Source organism: Hipposideros armiger, unplaced genomic scaffold, assembly GCF_001890085.2.
Source record: "Hipposideros armiger isolate ML-2016 unplaced genomic scaffold, ASM189008v1 scaffold_173, whole genome shotgun sequence".
NCBI classification, from domain to species: Eukaryota; Metazoa; Chordata; class Mammalia; order Chiroptera; family Hipposideridae; genus Hipposideros; species Hipposideros armiger.
In genome coordinates this window covers 1436476-1455584 of record NW_017731523.1, presented here as the reverse complement: position 1 = coordinate 1455584, position 19109 = coordinate 1436476, and the positions used below count along the sequence as shown (strand labels likewise).

At 35.1% G+C, this 19109-nt stretch overlaps 1 protein-coding gene across 1 annotated transcript in view; it reads right to left on the bottom strand.

Annotated features, from left to right (window-relative positions):
* ASXL3 (ASXL transcriptional regulator 3) overlaps window positions 1-19109 on the bottom strand; it is a 155225-nt gene that overhangs the window by 72220 nt on the left and 63896 nt on the right. Inside the window, exons 7-9 of the mRNA XM_019652066.1 lie at window positions 15127-15244; window positions 14041-14160; window positions 2634-2797 (exon numbers count right to left, since the gene is read on the bottom strand). Coding sequence (XP_019507611.1) covers window positions 2634-2797; window positions 14041-14160; window positions 15127-15244 — 402 coding nt within the window. The remainder of the gene's footprint in view (window positions 1-2633; window positions 2798-14040; window positions 14161-15126; window positions 15245-19109) is intronic.

Genomic DNA, 19109 nt, shown 5'->3' with positions numbered 1-19109 from the left:
ACTTTCCCTTGGCTCTACTTACGAAACATCTGTTAGTCCTTCAAGGGTCAACGTTAAGTATCCTTTCTACCATGGAATCTTCTCCAATACTATTCTCAGACTAAAGTTCTTCATCATCCATACCCTCAGAGGACTTTCTTTGTACTTCCATTTTGACATTTGCGACTATATTACTTTGCCTCATCTTATACTAAATTTGGTGTAGGTCTATGCAGTTATTAGACTTCTTTCCTAGTAATGAGGAAAGTGTCTATTTTATAGTATTTCGGAATGAGGTTGTCTTTCTCCTCTGTTATTCCTCCAGAAGATTCCTGTATCCTCTATATTTAGGAAATTGTACATAGCACATAATACAAGCTCAGTAAACATTTCTTGAATAAATAATTTCCCGATGAACTGAACGTTATTTGAAGACAGGTACTGTACCTTATTCATTTATATTTCTCACAGTGACTAGAAAAAACTGAGGAACAGAAACTGCTATAGGTCGAATAAAATGTTGGCTTAGACTGACCTCCTGGGTTACTGAAATATTTGGCTAAACCTAGGACAATCTGTCATTTCTTCATTTCAAAGAGATTTATTGAGTATCTTATTTATGCCAAATCTTATTCCAGGAGTTGGGAACAGAATTGTAAATCAGATCAACCATATGTATGTTGAAGTGGAGGATACATATGTGTAGCTAATAAATCAGTATCACCCACCACAAAAAAATAAACGAATAATTTTTTTTTCTTAATTCTTGAACTCAATTCTTAATCATACAAGCCTGAAACCCAAGACTCATCTGTGGCTTCTCCCTATATCTTACGTCAACCATTATTTGACAAAATGTAAATTGCTCCGGTGGATAATGGCAATGATGATGATGATGATGATGATGATGATGGCATTCACCTCCCCCTCTAAAATTTCAATGCTGTCCTACAAATTCACGCCCACATCTTGCCTTTTGGGAACAACAATAATTGCTTTCTAATCACTCTTTCCATTTTCATGCTTTCCATCACTAACATTCCTTTTTAGTACTGCCAGAATAATTTTCTTAAAAAGCAATGATATTATACATCACAGCTCTGCTCACAGGCCCTCAGTGGCTTTGCACTGTGAACACAGGCAGGAAGAACACTGTTCCTGATTCCTTAGCTTCATGCTCAAGAAGTTTCCAAAACTGACTTCCAATTTGTCTTTCCAGATTCACTTACACTGTTCTTCCCACAATCCAGACTCCCACAAAATTAGCTCTTGATTTTATATCTTTGGTGCATTACCATTTATTTTTTTCAAATTCTGCCTATATCTCAAGGCCCAATTCAAGGATCTTAAATTTGTCTCTGACTTTTACCTTCTGTGTATGAAAACTCAATATGCTTTGTGCTTTTACTCCTTAAGCTTACCTATTTCTACCTCATTTTTTATTATTTATAAATATTGCTCATGTATCCAACTAGAGTGTATTTAATCTTTGTTTCAATTAACATTTAATAGGCACTTACTGTTTTTCCATTATTCCAAAGCACCTAAAACATATCATATTCATAGTAAATATTAAATGGTTTTTGGTAGAATTTGGCAAACTCCCAAATTAGAAAAAAAAGAACTTATGGGTTTGTATAAAGATTAAGTGATATAATACATGTAAATTCATAACATTTCTTCAGTAAATGACAGCTATTACGATAATAAAAAAAGTACCCAAAATCAAAATACCATTTTTCTAAATATGAGCAATAATCTCTACCAAAGAAATACATAAGAATGGGAGAACACTATATAACTCATCAAATTTTAAGTATGTATGAAAGGAGGTGGGTAATGTACCTATCATTTTCAGATACAAATTCATAAATATACACATATCATGTCCATCAACTGGAAATTATATACAGTGTCAAAATTTATTGATATAAGAATCACAAAGACATTATTTCACATTTAATAATGTTTGTGAAATTTAATAAAAGTCTATGTGATGAAAAACTTTTTTTTCCTTTTCTAAAGAAACAGCTTTAGAATATGATTGATGCCTGCTATTATGGGTCTATATTTGTATTTCCTTATTTTAGAGGCATTTCAAAAATATAAAAATATACCTAAAGCATTTCCAGTTATACTAAAAAAAAGATAAAAGGTGATCATTTATAGGCAATCATATTTATGATGATAGACTCTCAGAAGGCAACTGCAAACATAAATAAATTTTAAATGCTTTTTGGAAAGAGTTGAGAATAAAAACATTTACATAATTTCTTAGAAACCCTGGCTTTTTATTGCTGCACTTCAATATTCCCTCTGGGCAAAGGAGCAGCTACTTCAAACATTTATTTGATAACAGAATGTTTGATTTCTTTTTTTTTTTTCCTTCCTAATGTGGGTAGGTCTGTTGTTTTCACTCGACAGCAATGTGCTATATTTTAAATTTTGAATTGGCTCACTACTGATAATAAAAAATGGTTTTGTTTTGGCAGATTAAATAAATACACCAGTGCTAGCAGTAAGCATATAAATTACATAAATGTTATATTATTACAAAATGGTCCATCCACTTATCAGTCATCTTCGATAACACACCTGTAACTTCATAATAATTTAACTGGTGACTAATATCAAATGTCTCAACTTCTACTTACCTGCCTATCCACTTCTGGGAGCAAAAGCAGGAGGTATTGTTGAAAATGCTGAGGTAAGGAAGCAAATGTATGTTTATTTATTAATGCCCTCAAGTTAGTGTTGACAAGAATAGATCCTGGGGTTTCTATGTCAATGTCCTCAGCTTTGGTCCATTTCAAGTGTCCTGTGATAAAGAAGCAAGAGGCATGAACTTACTATGGATTGTGAAAATTATGCATGTGTACACACTCATGTATATATTGAACATATATGAGTATACATACATATATGTGTACATATATGCATATATATATTCATAAATATGTTTAATTCTATCCCTTTTAAAAAGGAAATTTCAGAGGGAACTCTCCAAAGCTTCTTTTTCTGTCTTGCCTCACTCAGTTGTCCTTAATTTTCATAATATATACTTCACTCAAAACCATCTATATTTTTAACTCAAAGTAGCACCAGGTCTAACTAAAGAAATATTTTAACTTTGATCTTTCAATTAGCCAGAGTTTTAAACAACTTTGGAGCTTAAGGGGTAATAATTATAATTTCTGTGGATTCTTACAAGACGTAGGATCATTAAAAACAGTATTAACAGTGCTGTTAATTTTAACAGAGATAATGGTAGCACTGATAGCTGTGAGCTCCCTGTGTCTGGTAGAGCACTAAGTGCTAGATTAGTTCAGAAGATTCTTACTCAGGTTATTTTGGGAGTAATAACTTAAAAAGCAATCCTTTATATAAAAATATTAACTACAAGGTCTGAAATATCAGTATATTTTGAAGGACAATTCTACAATTCAAGGTACCCTGACCTCCAACAGAAGGCTGTATGTACAGCTCACAACATGAAATTATGAAACACAAGAAAATAATCTACCAGGAGGGACGGTCAGTCAGCTGATACATTAAATAGAAGAATTGACACTCTTTGTTATTTGAGGTAAGAGAACCTCTTGACTGCGATTTTAACAGAATATGTTTTAAATCAAAGGCCTATGAGCTATTTCCAGTCCAAAGTCCAGTCATTGGACTGGAAATAGCTCCAGTAAATACAGTTTTACAGGATCACAGTCATGTCCAATTGTTTACATATTGTCTAGGTCTGCTTTTGCACTACAACGCAGAGTTGAATAGTTGTGAGAGAAATCGTATGATCTGCACAGCCTACAGTATTCACTCTCTGGCCCCTCAAGAAAATTTTTTTGCTCTTCTTTTAAATAATTAGAGACAAAAGAAGAAATAAAAACCATTATTAAAAACAACAACAACAAAAAAAAAACAGGACACTTTGATCAAAACGCAGGCAATTTCAAACAGAACCAGATAAAACTTCTAAAAAAAATAACAAGTGTTGGAGAGTTTGTGGAGAAAAAGGGACCCTCATATGCTGCTGGTGGGAATGTAAATTGGTACAGTTAGTATGGAAAACAGTATGCAGATCCCTCAAAAAATTAAAACAAGAATTACCATACAACCCAGTAATCCCTCCTCTGGGTATCTACCCCCAAATCTGAAAACATTTATGTAAAGATATATGTACCCCTATGTTCTCTGCAGCATTATTTACAGTGGCCAAGACATAGAAACAACCAAAGTGTCCTTCGATATATGATTGGATAAAGAAGATGGGGTACATATTTACAATGGAATATTACGCGACCATAAGAAAAGATGAAATACTGCCATTTGCGACAACATGGATCTTGAGATATCATTCTAGGCAAAATAAGCCAGACAGAAAAAGTCGAGAACCATATGATTTAACTCGTATGTGGGATATAAAACTGAAAGCAATAAATGAACAAGACAAACAAAGAAACAAAAACTCATAAACACAATAGTTTAGTGGTTACCAGAAAGTAAAGGGAAGTAGAAGAAGGTAAGTGGGGGTCAAATATATGGTAACAGAGGAGAGTTGACTTTGGGTGTGAACACACAATGCAACATATATATGATGTATTATAGAGTTGTACACTTGAAACCTACATAATTTTATTAACCAATATCACCCCAACAAATTTAATAAAAGAAACAACAAATTTAATTAAAAAATTAAAAAAATATTCAATTGACATAGCAGAGGAAAGAATTATTAAATAATTAAAATACAGAGTTGAAAATATCTAGAATGCAGCATAAGAATAATGAGAAGGATTAGAAGAAATACAGGGAATGAAATATTGGTAAGAATGCACATCTATAGGAGTTGCAGAATGAAAAAAACAGATAGCAGGTGGCAGAGGCAATATTTAAAGAGCTAACGGCTGAAATTTTTAGAATTGAAAAAATGACAAGAGTCCTCAAGTTAAGCAATATGCCAGATCTCAAGAAGAATAAATTCCCATTTGATGTGTTGAAATCACAAAACATCAAAAAATAAAAGAAAATTTAGAACAATTTTGAACAAAAATAGATTACCTTCAAAGGGATGATAATAAGACACAGAAACCTTATCATCAATAAGTAACGGGTGACTGAAATAACTTCAAAGGACCAAGAGAAAATAAGTGTCAATTCAGAATTTCATTAATAACAAAGTCATTCAAAACGGCAATTATACAAGAACATTTTGGTATCCAAAATGGAAACTCTCTCTCTTAGAGAATCTTGCTGAAATAACCACTAATAGATTTTCTTAACAAATAAAGAAATTAAAACAAAGAAGGTATGAGTGGATGGCAGAAGCAATGTAAACTGAAAGACTAATAGACACAAGTAACTCCAAATAAATATTAATGGTGAAAAATAATACTAATAACTAATGATAGTTAAAACAAAGTGGAAATAAAATAGTAGACAATAATTGCATGCAAGATAAGAAGGTGTGATTGAAATGAGAACTCTGTAGAACCCTGGCATTGTTTGATAACAAGAGAGATACAGACTAGTTCTTTACTTTGTTAAAAGTAAAGTAGCCACTGAAAGAAATGAAAAAGAGGACCAGCCGAGTGGCACATTGGTTAGGAGTTGGCTTGGGATGCCAGCTCTGAGCAGCAGGGCCCCGGTTCGGATCCAACATGAGGGCTAGTGACGCTGCACCCTCTACAGCTAAGATGGTGAATAACAGCTTGACCTGGAGCTGGGCTGCCGTGAGTCACCAGCAACGGCATAGGCTGCAGCGGGGCTGGCCGGCAGCTGTCATTAGCTTTCGTGAGACACCGTGAGCGGCCGTACAATGGCTGGCGAGTGACTGCCTCACCAGGGAAGAGCGCAATGATAATACCAACATGGGCCAGTGAAGCAACGTCCTCCACAGCTAGACTGAAGAACAAAAGGTCAGCAACTTGTCTGTTCCCCTTCCCCAATTTCGCAATGCTGTTCCCCTCCTCTAATTCCCCAATAAAATCTTTAAAAAGAAAGAAAGAAAGAAAGAAATGAAAAAGACTCATAACTTCCAAATAAATGCATGGAAGGAAAACACAATCAATTAAATGAAAGGCATGAAAAAGAAAAAAAAAATTAAATCAAGTCCAACACAATCAAAATAAATATAAATGGATTTCCATATTAGATTTAAAAAGTAATACAATCCAATTATATGCTGCTTACAAGAGATATACTTAAAATAAAAATCACATGAACTGGATATAAATGAGATAAAAGAAATGCTGTGCAGACATTCAAAACAATTTTTAAAAAGTAATATTACAATGTTAACATCAGACAAGATAAACAAAGTTAATAAACCTTACTGGGCATGAAAAAAATCATTTCTTAAGTGTGAAAAGAAAAAAAATCACTAGGAAAATATAATGACTTTAAGCCTGCATGCATTTAAAAACCATAGCATTCAAAATCTAAAATTGAGAGAATTAAAAAGATAAATTGGCATTACACAATGCTAGCAGGAAGTCTTAACATATCAGAAGTTGAGATATCCGACAAAAACCTGTTTCAAGAATACAGAGGACTTTAACAACTCAACAATTAATCCTGAACCAATGATTTTTTGTCAGCACTCAAGGAACTGTAAGAAAACAAAACAAAAAAACTGACCAGCGACAACAAACACTGAAGAATAACATAAAACCTCTTCTTTCTGTCCACAAAGAAATAAAATTAGGTATCAATAACACAAACACAGCAATTCTCCAATCCTCCTATTATACATTTGCACTTTCAAAAGCACCCTTCTAAGTATTTCATAAGTTAAAGGAAAAAAAAAGCAATAATAATAACAAAATATTTAGATTCTAAATAACGCCCAAATTTGTAAAATACAGTTCAATTGTTTTAAGGTAAATTGTATAAATTAGAGTGGGAAAAAATACTGAAAATTCAAGTGTTATATGCACAAATCAAGAAGTTAATAAATGAACGTGATGATACAAACTTAAGAAAGAAGGAAAGATTGTAAGAATAAGACTAGACATTCATGACATAGAAAAAAGGACAGTGAAGACCATCAACAACAAACAAGTTTTTCTTTTATTAGACTAATAAAATAGGCATACTTATAGTGAGAGGTGATATAAATGAACATGAATAGGAATGAAAGGTAGGCACATAATTTGAGATATAATATAGATTTACAAAGCAGATATAATTATAATTAAAATTAGATTTTTTATTAAATTTATTGGGATGACACTGGTTAGTAAAATTATACAGGTTTCAAGTGTCTATTTCTATAATACATCATCTATATATTGCATTGTGTATTCACCAACCAGTCAGTTCTCCTTCCATCACCATATATTTGACAAAATTAAATTTTAAAAAGCATAATATAATACTATGACTTCACCCAATATCTTTGAAGACAGATAAACTATTATAAGTTTATAAATTTTCAAATTTAATTTAAAAATAGAAAACCTGAATTTGTAAAAACTTTTTAAAAAATGAATAGGCAACCCCCACCCCATATGCACACAATGCACTTATTATAAATAGCTCTATAGATGAATTTTACCAACACATCAAGGAACTCTCACACCATTTCATTGAATACTCATTTCAGTGAGGAGGTAAAGCTCTTTAATTCACCTTATGAAGTTAATATTACTTTTATTCCAAAATAAGGCTAAACAAAGATAGAATAAGAGAGAAAATTTATTGACCAATCTCACTTATAAACACAAAAAAAGTATAAAAGTTGTATCTATTTAGATACAGAGTTGTATCTAATCTGACAAACTCCTAATATTTGTTGAGTCAAGGTAACTGATATGGAAAGGTCTGCTTCATTAGCATCTGTATTTTTCTATGTGTTTGAAGTATTTCACAATAAAAAAAAAAAAGACCAGTCAGAGAAGAATTAGGAAGAAGCTTCTTTTCTCAGCAGAGGCAAAGATAAAACCTAGAGGCAGAAATGTTGAAAAATATAGAAAAGGAATTTGCTTAATTCTTTTTTATGGCCTAAATATTCTCAATATGAAGGAATTGAGGTCATTTACCAAGAGTGATTCTGATTGGGAGGGGTGTTGGCAAAATAAAAAAAATGAAAAACTTTTGAAATATATGTTATGAGCAATGAGAAAAGTAGAACTTATGCTGTTAGTTACTATATTTAGTATGGTTCAAAATCTTTAAGAATATCACAGAAAAAAAAACTCACAGAGATACATATACATAGACTTTTATGACAACCAAATGAAGATCTATTTCAAAAATGTCCATCTAAGAAAATACATGTTTTATAATTTTGGAACAAAAATGCAGCAGATGAATTTATTGCTAAATTTGTTGCCACACAGAATGTTTAATTCCTTTTTAATTATCTGTATGCACTTACTTTTAATTGGCTTAAGAACAATCCAATTATATCTGATTGTATTATCGTGTTGTTAAAGCTGGTACCACAAGAAGAAAAAGATGTAGTCATTTTCGTATAAAGTAGAGTGGACACCAGAGTGTCAAGTAGCTGAAGTTGAAAGGAGGGAAGAGAAGCAACAATCGCCTAATCGCCACAGCGAGGGTCTATGCTATACAAGAAGACACTAGGCTGACTCCATGATAAAAATCATGGGAATGTGCCCAATTAGGGTCAGGGAAATTCTCTATTATTTTGACCAAAGGGAACTGGGAGAGCATCAAGTTGTGGAAAGGCTGCAGACTCTGGAGCTCTTGTTGACCAGTGGGTAGTCAGCTGGCTGAAAGACTCAGATTTCCCAGAAGGGAACCCACACAGGATTTATGCATAAAATGCACAAACACAGAGACACAGCATTCACACAGAGGGAAGGGGCACAGGTCAGAGACAGACCACGGTCTTTTGTTACAGGAGGAATGACCCAAAGAAATACAGAAAGAGTACAAAATGAAAGAGTTCTTCATTGTCTCCAAGAAATTAGAGAGGGATGGTTCTGAAAGAGTTCAGAGATGAAAAACAGGCTTTCATAGAGTCAAGTCTAAGGGGAAAAAATTTTATCAGAGGACAAAATCTAATCATCTACAACATGAATCCTCATAGCCTTTACAAATGAAGAAACTGTATAAAAAGTGTCTGTCAGGAGCAACGAATCCATTAAAATATAGTACCGGAGTTAATGAACTATGGGGATTCTGATTACAAAATAGAATATAAATGTTAACAACTTTGATATTTAAAAAATAATGTAAATAAAACCATGGAGGTAGGAGGCACTATAAGTATAATTATTTCCCCATCCTTTATATTGTCCAAAGTTAAATGAGTAGTTAAAAAGTTAAAATGATAAGCATGCATATTTTGATTTTTTTTAATATTTTTAACATCTTTGGAGAATACTTTTAGATATGACTATATCTTGTAACAATGTTTAGCAATTTCCTTTTTTGGTTTTACTTCTGTTCTTTTTTATTATTCAGCCTAAACAATTAAATTTAATACTTTTAATTAAAATGGTATAATACAGTTTTTCTAAGATGATCTCTGGCTATACATACACATTAAGAGATGTCAAATAATATTTATAAAACATTAGAAGAAATTATTGTGTATGATAGATTTAGGGTTATTATTCAATTTTATTTTCATTTTTCTGCATTAGTTTATTTTAAAAGTATATAACATTTTATGAAACGAGTAAAGTTATAATTCTTCACTACAAAAAGCTGAAACCAAATATAAAATATATTGGAATGAATCCCAGAAGTTGGGCTCACAAGGACATTTATTACAAAACCCTCCAAGACATCCATTAGAATCTCAGATTTGTTTAGCAGGCACTTTTTAAATTCCTACTGTGTGATATGGTAGAAAGAAGTATAATTAAACACTGGTTTAGATAAATGAACCCGAATTTAAGGAACTTACATTTTAGTTAGGGGAAAATGTGAGAAATTAACACAAAACTAGTGGTAAGAGAGAATATCATTAAACACTTCTTTTAAATGTTCATCCATCCTCTGAATGCCCTGAAGACTGTGAGATGATAATGTACCAGGGTTATCTCAGAAAACGCCATAGGGGAGGTTTTAAAACTCCTTTGCTAAGATAAGGAGACAGGATATTAAAACAACTGATTAGACAAGACAAACATGTACTTCAAACCCCATTTTCCTTACCTTTCATCTCACTGGATATGGTTTCGACTGCCTGATTATTTGGTCGTCTAATATTTACTGTTGTAATAATTTTCAAGATATGTAGTATAAAGGAGCTCTTGTAGATATTGTTAGCATTTGATTTTATGCATATCAAAATAATGTTTGCTACTATGCACGATTAATAAATGGTAGCAGATTAAGGTTTTGTGTTTTACCATAAGATCATCAGAGAAATATTCTATAGATCCATTATGTTTTTCAACTGCACTCACTTTCCCCATGTTACCATGCTTATTCAATGAGATGGCTACTCAGATAAATACTCTGATTTTCACATATAGCCCTGGTTAAGAACAAACAAAACAAAGCACCTACGTCAAAAGTAATGGGTTCCTAGGCTGAGCTATATCTTTCTCTTAAGGATTTCAGGATCATGATCAGAACTGGAATGACTGAGGAATGCTAAAGCTCTTTCTATCATAAATGGATATATATAGTATGCTCCTAGCCCTCTCCAAGGAGGCTGGCATATGAAGGGATCTGAGGAGGGCTGTGGCGCATCCTTTACTACAGGGTGCTCAGGGAAACAGTGGGGTCCATTGTATGCTGGACTACACACATGAGATTCCAAGACCAGGTGAAACCTATGCCTTAAATAGGGTGAATATCCTGCAATTTGACAAATTAAGTAATTGCCAGAGACCAAAAGGAAGCACTTAGGGGAAAATTAAAAGTATTTCATACCCTGCTAGAGAAATTGCACAATGAAGATAAAAATTTAGATTTACACCCTGCAGTCTGATTGACTAAATTTCAGAATTACAAATTTAAGTTAGAAAAGAGTTTATAGCATTGTTTTCATTCAGAATGGTTTCAACAGGTTAAGGCTTATATACAGTTACCTCTACCTAGAAAAGGCAAAGAAGGTTAAAATCCCATTTCTGAAACTGTATGAATTAGATGTCTAATTCTGGCAGGAAAAATAGATAAGAGAGAGAACCAGCTCTCCCTGTCTGGTTGGCTAAGGTCTGTTGGGTGGGTTCATCTTTCTTTGCATTAGTTCTGCGGCTATAAATTGGTTCACAATGAATGACCTTTCCCAAGAGCACAGGATCATTTTTATTCAAGGGTATATAAGCAGCTGTTTACTATGCTGAAATTTATAGCATGCCTCATACATCCAAACTTAGTAGCCCATTCAGTTACTTATAAATAATTCATTCAAAATTTATTCAGTACCTGCTAAATAAGGGGGATATAATGGGTGTGGTGAGAACCTCAAAGATGGATAGGGAGGTCACTGTTCCCAAGGAATTAACAACTTAATGGCAAAGAGGGGAGAGCAAAATGTACATAAATGTGCCTTACAGAGTAAATAAATGCCATCCCGCCTCTAAAATGCTTCCGAGCGTATAGAATCTTTTATTGTGTAAGATTCTTAAGGTCATCGAACATCAAAAACATTAATTTCCAAAAGAGACATGGGTTACTGTCTGGATGGTTACATTTAAGACTCTTTCTTTCACTTTACATTTTTTTTTCATGTTTCATTTTACAGTACTGGGCATATATTGGAGGCTTAATAAGTACTACTGACTTTATTTCCACAAAATAAGCCACTTCACCCAGCTGCTTGCTAGGTCAGTCAGTTACTCACAGTTCTGGGCCAGTAGTCATCTTTAGTTTACTTCTGACAAATTTTTACTTTAATTGGCTTAATTTAAATCCCACCTTTTCCCTCAGTCTGTTAGATTCTAAAGGATCAGTCAGGAAATCTTATAGTTGCTCACTCTCTGTCTACGTGTAATGTGGACGTGTAACGTGCACTTTAACACCTATGGAAGGCTCCTGATGTCACAGAGAGCCATGCTGCTGCTCAGTGGTGCCTAGAGCTCTACAATATGGCCAGGTGATTTGACAGTCAGACCATATTCAAGATCAGTAGCTTAGACTTTGGACCTAGCTAGGCCTTAGCTTGTATCTTAGCTGTATCATTTATGGGTAAATCTCCTTAATCTTCTGGGCCTCAGTTTCATCAGCTAAAAAACGGAAATAATTCTACTGCACATAGTTGAATTAAGGACTAAATGAGATAACGTTTGTTGAAATACCTCTAGACCACTGCATTACATATGATTTTACTTTTGCATTCCTTCATTAATGTAGCTTTATGATTTTTACTGCTTTGTAGGCTAAAAGAAAGCAGGTGAAAAAGAACAATATGATCTCCTTTACCACCTTTTTAAATTTGTGAACACATCAGCTATACTATGACAATATAATTTTTAACATGTAAGGTGTTTACTGGTGTGTAAGACTTCTAGATAAAAATTAGATTGTGAGAGATCCTGACTGAAGACCTGAGTGCCGGAGAGGATCTGATTACCTAGTACACACTCTTGTTGACTTCCAATCCTGAAGTGAGCTAAGTAATTAAATGGGGTGGACCCTGTGCCTTGAATTTTCTTAAATTCATGATGTGACATTAACTTTACTGAGGTTGGTAGCAGACCACCTTCAACTGAAGGTCTCTGACTTTTAATTTACTTAGGGTATCATAACACGGCATTCTTTTTTAGGACATGTTTGACATATCATTCTCTCATTACAGTTTTGTATTTCAGTACTTACAGTTTTGTAAGTACTTTACTCATATTAAAGCCAAAAGGCTAAAAGAAAAAATAACAACATCAGTATATGTGTAAATGTGGTTATACACAAATACATATTCATACATTTTGGGCTACACAAAAACTATAAAATTATTTAGCCTTGGAAATAATGCAAACGAGGTAATTATACTACATTTAAGGAATTTAAAACAAAAATAAATCTGCTTCCTCAAAAAGATCTTACCTAAGGATATACAAATCCTATTCAAAGGCTTTTTATTGAAAGTACGTTCCTAGGATTTAGCATAATTCCTGATATACAGTAGGCAATCAATAAACCTTTACTAAAAAAATCAAAATAAGTGGGTCAAAATCTTGCTTGAACTTTACAAACAGATAAACTCTGCAAATAAGAACTACCCTAAGTTGCCAAGAAAATAAGTGGGAGGACCAGTAATAAAGTTCAGGTCAATAAACTTGTAGTTTCTACCAACCATTTTACAAAATGTTACAATGATCCAGGTCATTATCATTACCCTTACTCAGAGGTGAAACAACGGAGAGAGAGAAATGAAGCCATTATTAGGTCCAGACATCCAACAAGGCAGATTCAGCAGAGAATTGCAATGCTCAGCCTAGGATACATTTATTTTCGTCTTTTTAATTCTCATATTCCTTTTTCCCTCAGTGCTGCTGTTGAGTTCCTGATGAAAAGTTATCAGGCAGGAAATCTTCAGAAGAAAACTTGGTGCTGACTTGCAAGACCCATGGACTGTGTCTCCCACACTTCTAGGCAATTTTACACTTTTTTTCAGACAAACAACTACTGAGTATTTCAAGCAGCACAAATGAAAAGCAAGGTAGAACAGTTTTACTGCAGCGGACCCCAATGACAATGTACTCTCCAGTTCAATGAACTCTTTATAAAAGTTGTATTTTTTTTCTTCCAATACAGTATATTCCAATAAAGTGAAATCCAGTTGCAGGAACAAAATATTGTACATTAGATAGAATCATGACTTAGCAGATAATGACTTAAATATATATATATATCATTTTAAATCTCTCATCTTTAGCCTCTGCTTCATCCAGTGTCATTCACAAGTTTAGCAATATTTATGCAATATTTAATATTTAATAATCTTAATGCTTAAGATCATTCTGTTATAACTATGTTTCCTTATTTAGCACCCTTTTTGGTTTAGATAAATTGGGAAGATTTAAATTTTTTTTAATTTAACCATTAAAAACTGTTGAGATTTTCTGTAATTTCATTAAAAAAGATATAAATCTCTAAAATGTGAAATGTCATAATCTATTGAGCACTCACCTAAACCAGACTTTTTTAATCGTTTTAAGTGCTGACTTGTTTGTTTTCCAGTGGGAGATTTTTGTCCATGTTTCATTTCTTTATCTGAACTGTCTGCTTCACCATTTTTAGATTCGGATCCTAAAAAAGGAAATAGTTATTATGTCATCTTCCTCTTGCTGTCCTTGAAAAGAAAAATCTAAAATTGTTTTAGAAACTGTAGATACAATCTCCTTTTCTAAAAGTTAATTCACTACCTTTGGGCACAATCTGATTCCTCTACTGGATACAAAGAGAAAAGCCCAATAAATCAATCAATCAGAACAAAAAGCAAGAACAGATGGCCTAATAGTGGAGTCAAAAACACGTTCACTGATCTGATAGCTTTTCACTGATGTGATAGCTTTTAAAAGAAACACTCAGATCTTTTGTGAAAATACACGAATAAGCTTCAACAACAGTATATCATTTAGAGACAATGCAAGACAGAGACAGAAAGATGAAGGGAAAAAAGAGGCTTAAAGAGAGAAAGAGAGAGAGATCATACCTTTTATGTTGAAGAAGGAACAGAAAATGCAAACATCAGCCTATGATAAATAGAATAGTACATAGCTGATAAAGTGACAGAAGGTAAATTAGAAAAGGTCAGGGCTGCACTGAGGTGAGAAGAACGTTGCCAGAACACAAAAACTAATAAAGGATTCCTGATTTTGCAGCAGAGGACTGCAAAACAAATTCACACTCACAGAAGAACTGCTTCTGATGGCATTACACATCATCAGCATGTGGTCCACCGTTAAAGTTCAACATGCAAACAAAAGCCAAGCAACAACAAAAAAATCCACCTAGCAGTACCACACATTTTCTTACACCTATTGACATTAGAAAATGAAGTCCTTTGATGAGGAGTGAGCTGGTGCCTTTTTTAAAGAGAGAAATACCCCCCCTTTTTTTTAATCACTGAAAGAGTCAAAGGTATGAAAAAAATAAACAAAACCTCATGTGGAAATATTATTCAGTTGCAAAGAAAATTCATGACATCTCTCTCAGTGCGGAAGTTTCCTCTGGGAAGAAACTGGCCAAGCATACCATATTTTAGCTCTTTACCTGAAGGCGAATCCGACTGCTCATCAGACACCTTTAATGGTGTCAAAACAACGCGAGGAACAGTCTTGTTTACCATCATTGAAACTCCATTTCTTCTTTTCTGCTGCTGCCTCAAAGCCTACAAAACATGATAATAAAATATAACATAAGAATATAGCCAGAATGATGTCTCGTAATTGAATTAAATGACCCATTTGCCCATCATTAGATAGAACCTCTTAAAAGACTTAAATTTCACAGAGTTACTAATTTGTCAGGATTCTTAATAGCCACCTTCATGTCATTTTTCCTTCAAAAGCATAAAATCAGGCTTTGGGAAAGGGTATAAACCTGAGGCCATTTTTGGTATAATTCTGAAAATAAAGCAGCACTTAAAGGTCTGTTCTACCTTCGCAGTATGGCTTGAAAGCCCAAGGAATTTGAAACCATGACTCCCAAGTAAAATAAATGTAAAATAAATGTTTCGAGACCAGGATAAAAATATATGTGTCTGCACTTCTCTTGCAGGTGCGTCCTCTCCAGTGCACGGCTCAGTCAATCAAGTTAACACCGAGTGTCATCAGTATGTACAGCAGGTAAGGACTACAGTATTGATGCACTCACTCAGCCGTGGGGAGCGCTGCACAAAATCACTGAACATGGCAGGAATCATTTATTTCTGTGAAGGGAATCAGTCCTAATCTTGGAAACCTTGCAGCACTTGGCTTCTGTCTGCTTGACTTTGGGCATTAACCTTCAGAACACGAACATGACGGCGTTCTGGCAAATCCAGGAGAAAAAAAACTGATACAAGAATAAATCTCAACAAATGGGAGTGCTCTGTGTTTCATAAATGAATCAACCACGGTGATCGTAATGTAATAAAAGACATTTGAAAGTTTTGAAATACGGCTTATCTAGCTGATTACTTTACACTGAAAATTACCTGTAATAAAAAGGGTCTTAAGCACACAAACTGACAAGACATTAAATTCATTATTAGAGGAATGCTAAAACTCCTCAAAAGGTTAAAAGGCTGACCACAGACAGTCTTAAACCTTTTTATTCCTGGTTTCTGTGTAATTTCTACCAATTTTATAACATCTTAGTTACTTGATTAATGTTCTTTGACCAAGAGTTGTCACAATCTCCTGAAATACTGCATTGACTATATATCCCCTTGCTCTCAGGAATTATGCCATTCTATTTGCAAAGGGTATTAGCTGAATGTCCAAATTGTTGACCATAAGATTTAGCAAATTATTACAGAAGTGAAAAATTAAATACCAGTTAAATGAAAGAAGGCACATTCAGGTGAGATTCAAAATCACATGGGAAAGTGAATGGCTTGGGAAATCTATTACAAATAATTGTGTTGCTAATGATAACATACTCACAGGACATCCTCCCTTCAGTTCTTAGATTTATTGAGCTTTTATAAAGTCCCAGGCACTAGATCTCATCAAGATGGCAGAGTACGTAAGCACTGTGCTTATCTCCTCTCACGACCATATCAAAATTACAGCTAAACTACAGAACCACCATCATTGGGAATCCCCTAAAGTTTAGCTGAACCGAAGCCCTACAACTAAGGACATATAGAAGAAACCACTTCGAGACTGGTAGGAGGGGCGGAGATGTGGAACAGGCTGGTCACCTGTGTGTTGGGAGGAATATCTCAGCTGCAGAGGTCCCCCCTGGAGAAGTGAGAGCTCCCAGCTCCATATCAGGCTCCCCAGTCCAGGGTTCCAGTGACAGGGAGATAAATCTCCATAACTTCTGGCTGTGAAAACCAGTGGATATTTTGGCTTAATGAGATGGAGGCCTGCTGGTGTTCCAGGTGGTCCTCTTATGGGGCCTGGGCATGGACTTACTGATGAACTCACTTGCTCTGAGCTCCAGCACTGGGGCAGCTGACCAGGGACATACAGAGAGAAACTGGGTTGTCTGGCTTCAGAGTGAGGGTTGGAGGGGCAGCTTTCTTCCAGGCAGAAGAGCTGGCAGAGTCCATTGTTTCTTTGTTGAGCTGCCCCCCCTCCCAGTGTGCAGACACAGGTGGCCGCCATATCTGAGTCTCCATCGACTTGGCTAACACTGTTCATTCACTTGATTCCCAGAGACCCTATCCCACCCAACTTTTGTCCCTACCCAAGCTGCTTCCAGTGGCTTTTCTGTATAAATGGTTTGTCTTGGCTCATGTTGCAGACTTTCCTAAAATCTCTCAAAGGTTCACAAAACCGAAACAAGCAGCATCTGACTTCAGCATTGTTCCATACCTCTGGCTGAACAGTCCTAAGTCTAGCAATAGTTATAGCCAACCTTGGTTCATGACTTGGCCTCTCAAGATACCTCCAAACCCTGCATGAGAGGTGACCATCTGTGCATTGCTCTGTGGCTCATGCAAGGTAGTCCCAGGCAGGGCACAGGCTGTGGCTGAACTTGGCCTGCAGTGGGGCCCCTGCCCAGGAGGCCCCAGGGGTGGAACACCTGGTGCTAGCTTCGCACAGAACGAGAGCATCACCCGGTTACCTTCAGGGATGGCACACCCAAAGGGCACACTGGGCAGGCACCAGAGCCCTGCTAAAATGAATCCTACTCCATAGGGTCAACCCCAGCACAACAGACCCTCCACTGTAGTCAGGGTCAGTCCTCATAACCAATCAGCCCCATTGACATGCAAACAGCAACCAAGGCTCAACTACAACAGGAAAGTACACACAACCCAAACAAGAAACATACCTAGAGTACCCAGTTCAGCAGGAATACTGCACCACTGAGCCCCACAGCACACCTACTACATAAGACCACTTTATTAAGACTGGGAGACATAACAGCCCTACCTAAGACATACAAACAAGCACGGGAGGTATCCAAAATGGAGAGACAAAGAAATACATCTGAAATAAAAGAGCAGAACAAAGCTCAAAAAAAAAAGAATTAAACAAAATGGAGACAAAGCAATCTACCAGATGCAGAGTTCCAAACACTGGTAATAAGGATGCTCAATGATCTCAGGGAGAACTTCAACAAAGAGATAGGAAACATAAAATTGGAGGCAGAAAACATAAAAAAGAAGCAGTCAGAAATGAATAATATAATAATGGAAATGAAGGATACATTAGAGGGCAATTTACAATAGATTAGATGAAACAGAGGACTGAATCAGCGATTTAGAAAATAAGGTAGCAGAAAACACCCAAACGAAACAGCAAAAAGAAACCAAAAATTAAAGATAGCTTAAGTGGCTTCTGGGACAACATCAAGTATACCAACATTCACAGTATAGGGGTACCAGAAGGAGAAGAGAGAGGGCAAGAAATTGAAAACCCATTTGAAGAAATAATGATGAAAACATCCCTAAGCTGGCAAAGGAAATGGACATTCAAGCCCAGGAAACACAGAGAGTCCCAAACAAGATGAAGCCAAAGAGGCTCACACCAAGACACATCATAATTAACATGTCTAAAGTTAAAGACAAAGAAAGAGTCTTAAAACAGCAAGAGAAAAGCAGTTAGTTACCTACAAGAGACCTCCCATAAGACTGTCAGCTGATTTCTCAACAGAAACTTTGCAGGCCAGAGGGACTGGCAGAAATTATTCAAAGTGATGAAATGCAAGGGCCTACAACCAAGTTACTCCGCCCAGCAAAACTATCATTTAGAATTGAAGGACAGATAAAGTGCTTCTCAGACAAGAAAAAGCTCAAAGAGTTCATCACCACCAAACCAGAATTATTAATATAAGGAATCTTAGAGGGATTTCTTTTAGATGAGAAAAAACAGAAAAAAAATATGAATACTAAAATGGCAATAACTACATATCTATCAATTACTTTCAATATAAATGGATAAATGTTCCAATCAAAAGATACTGTGAATGAATGGATAAGAAAACACGACCCTTACATATGCTGCCTACAAGAGACTCACTTCAGATCAAAAACACACACAGAATGAAAGTAAAGAAATGGAAAAAGGTTTATTTCATGAAAATGGAAACAAACA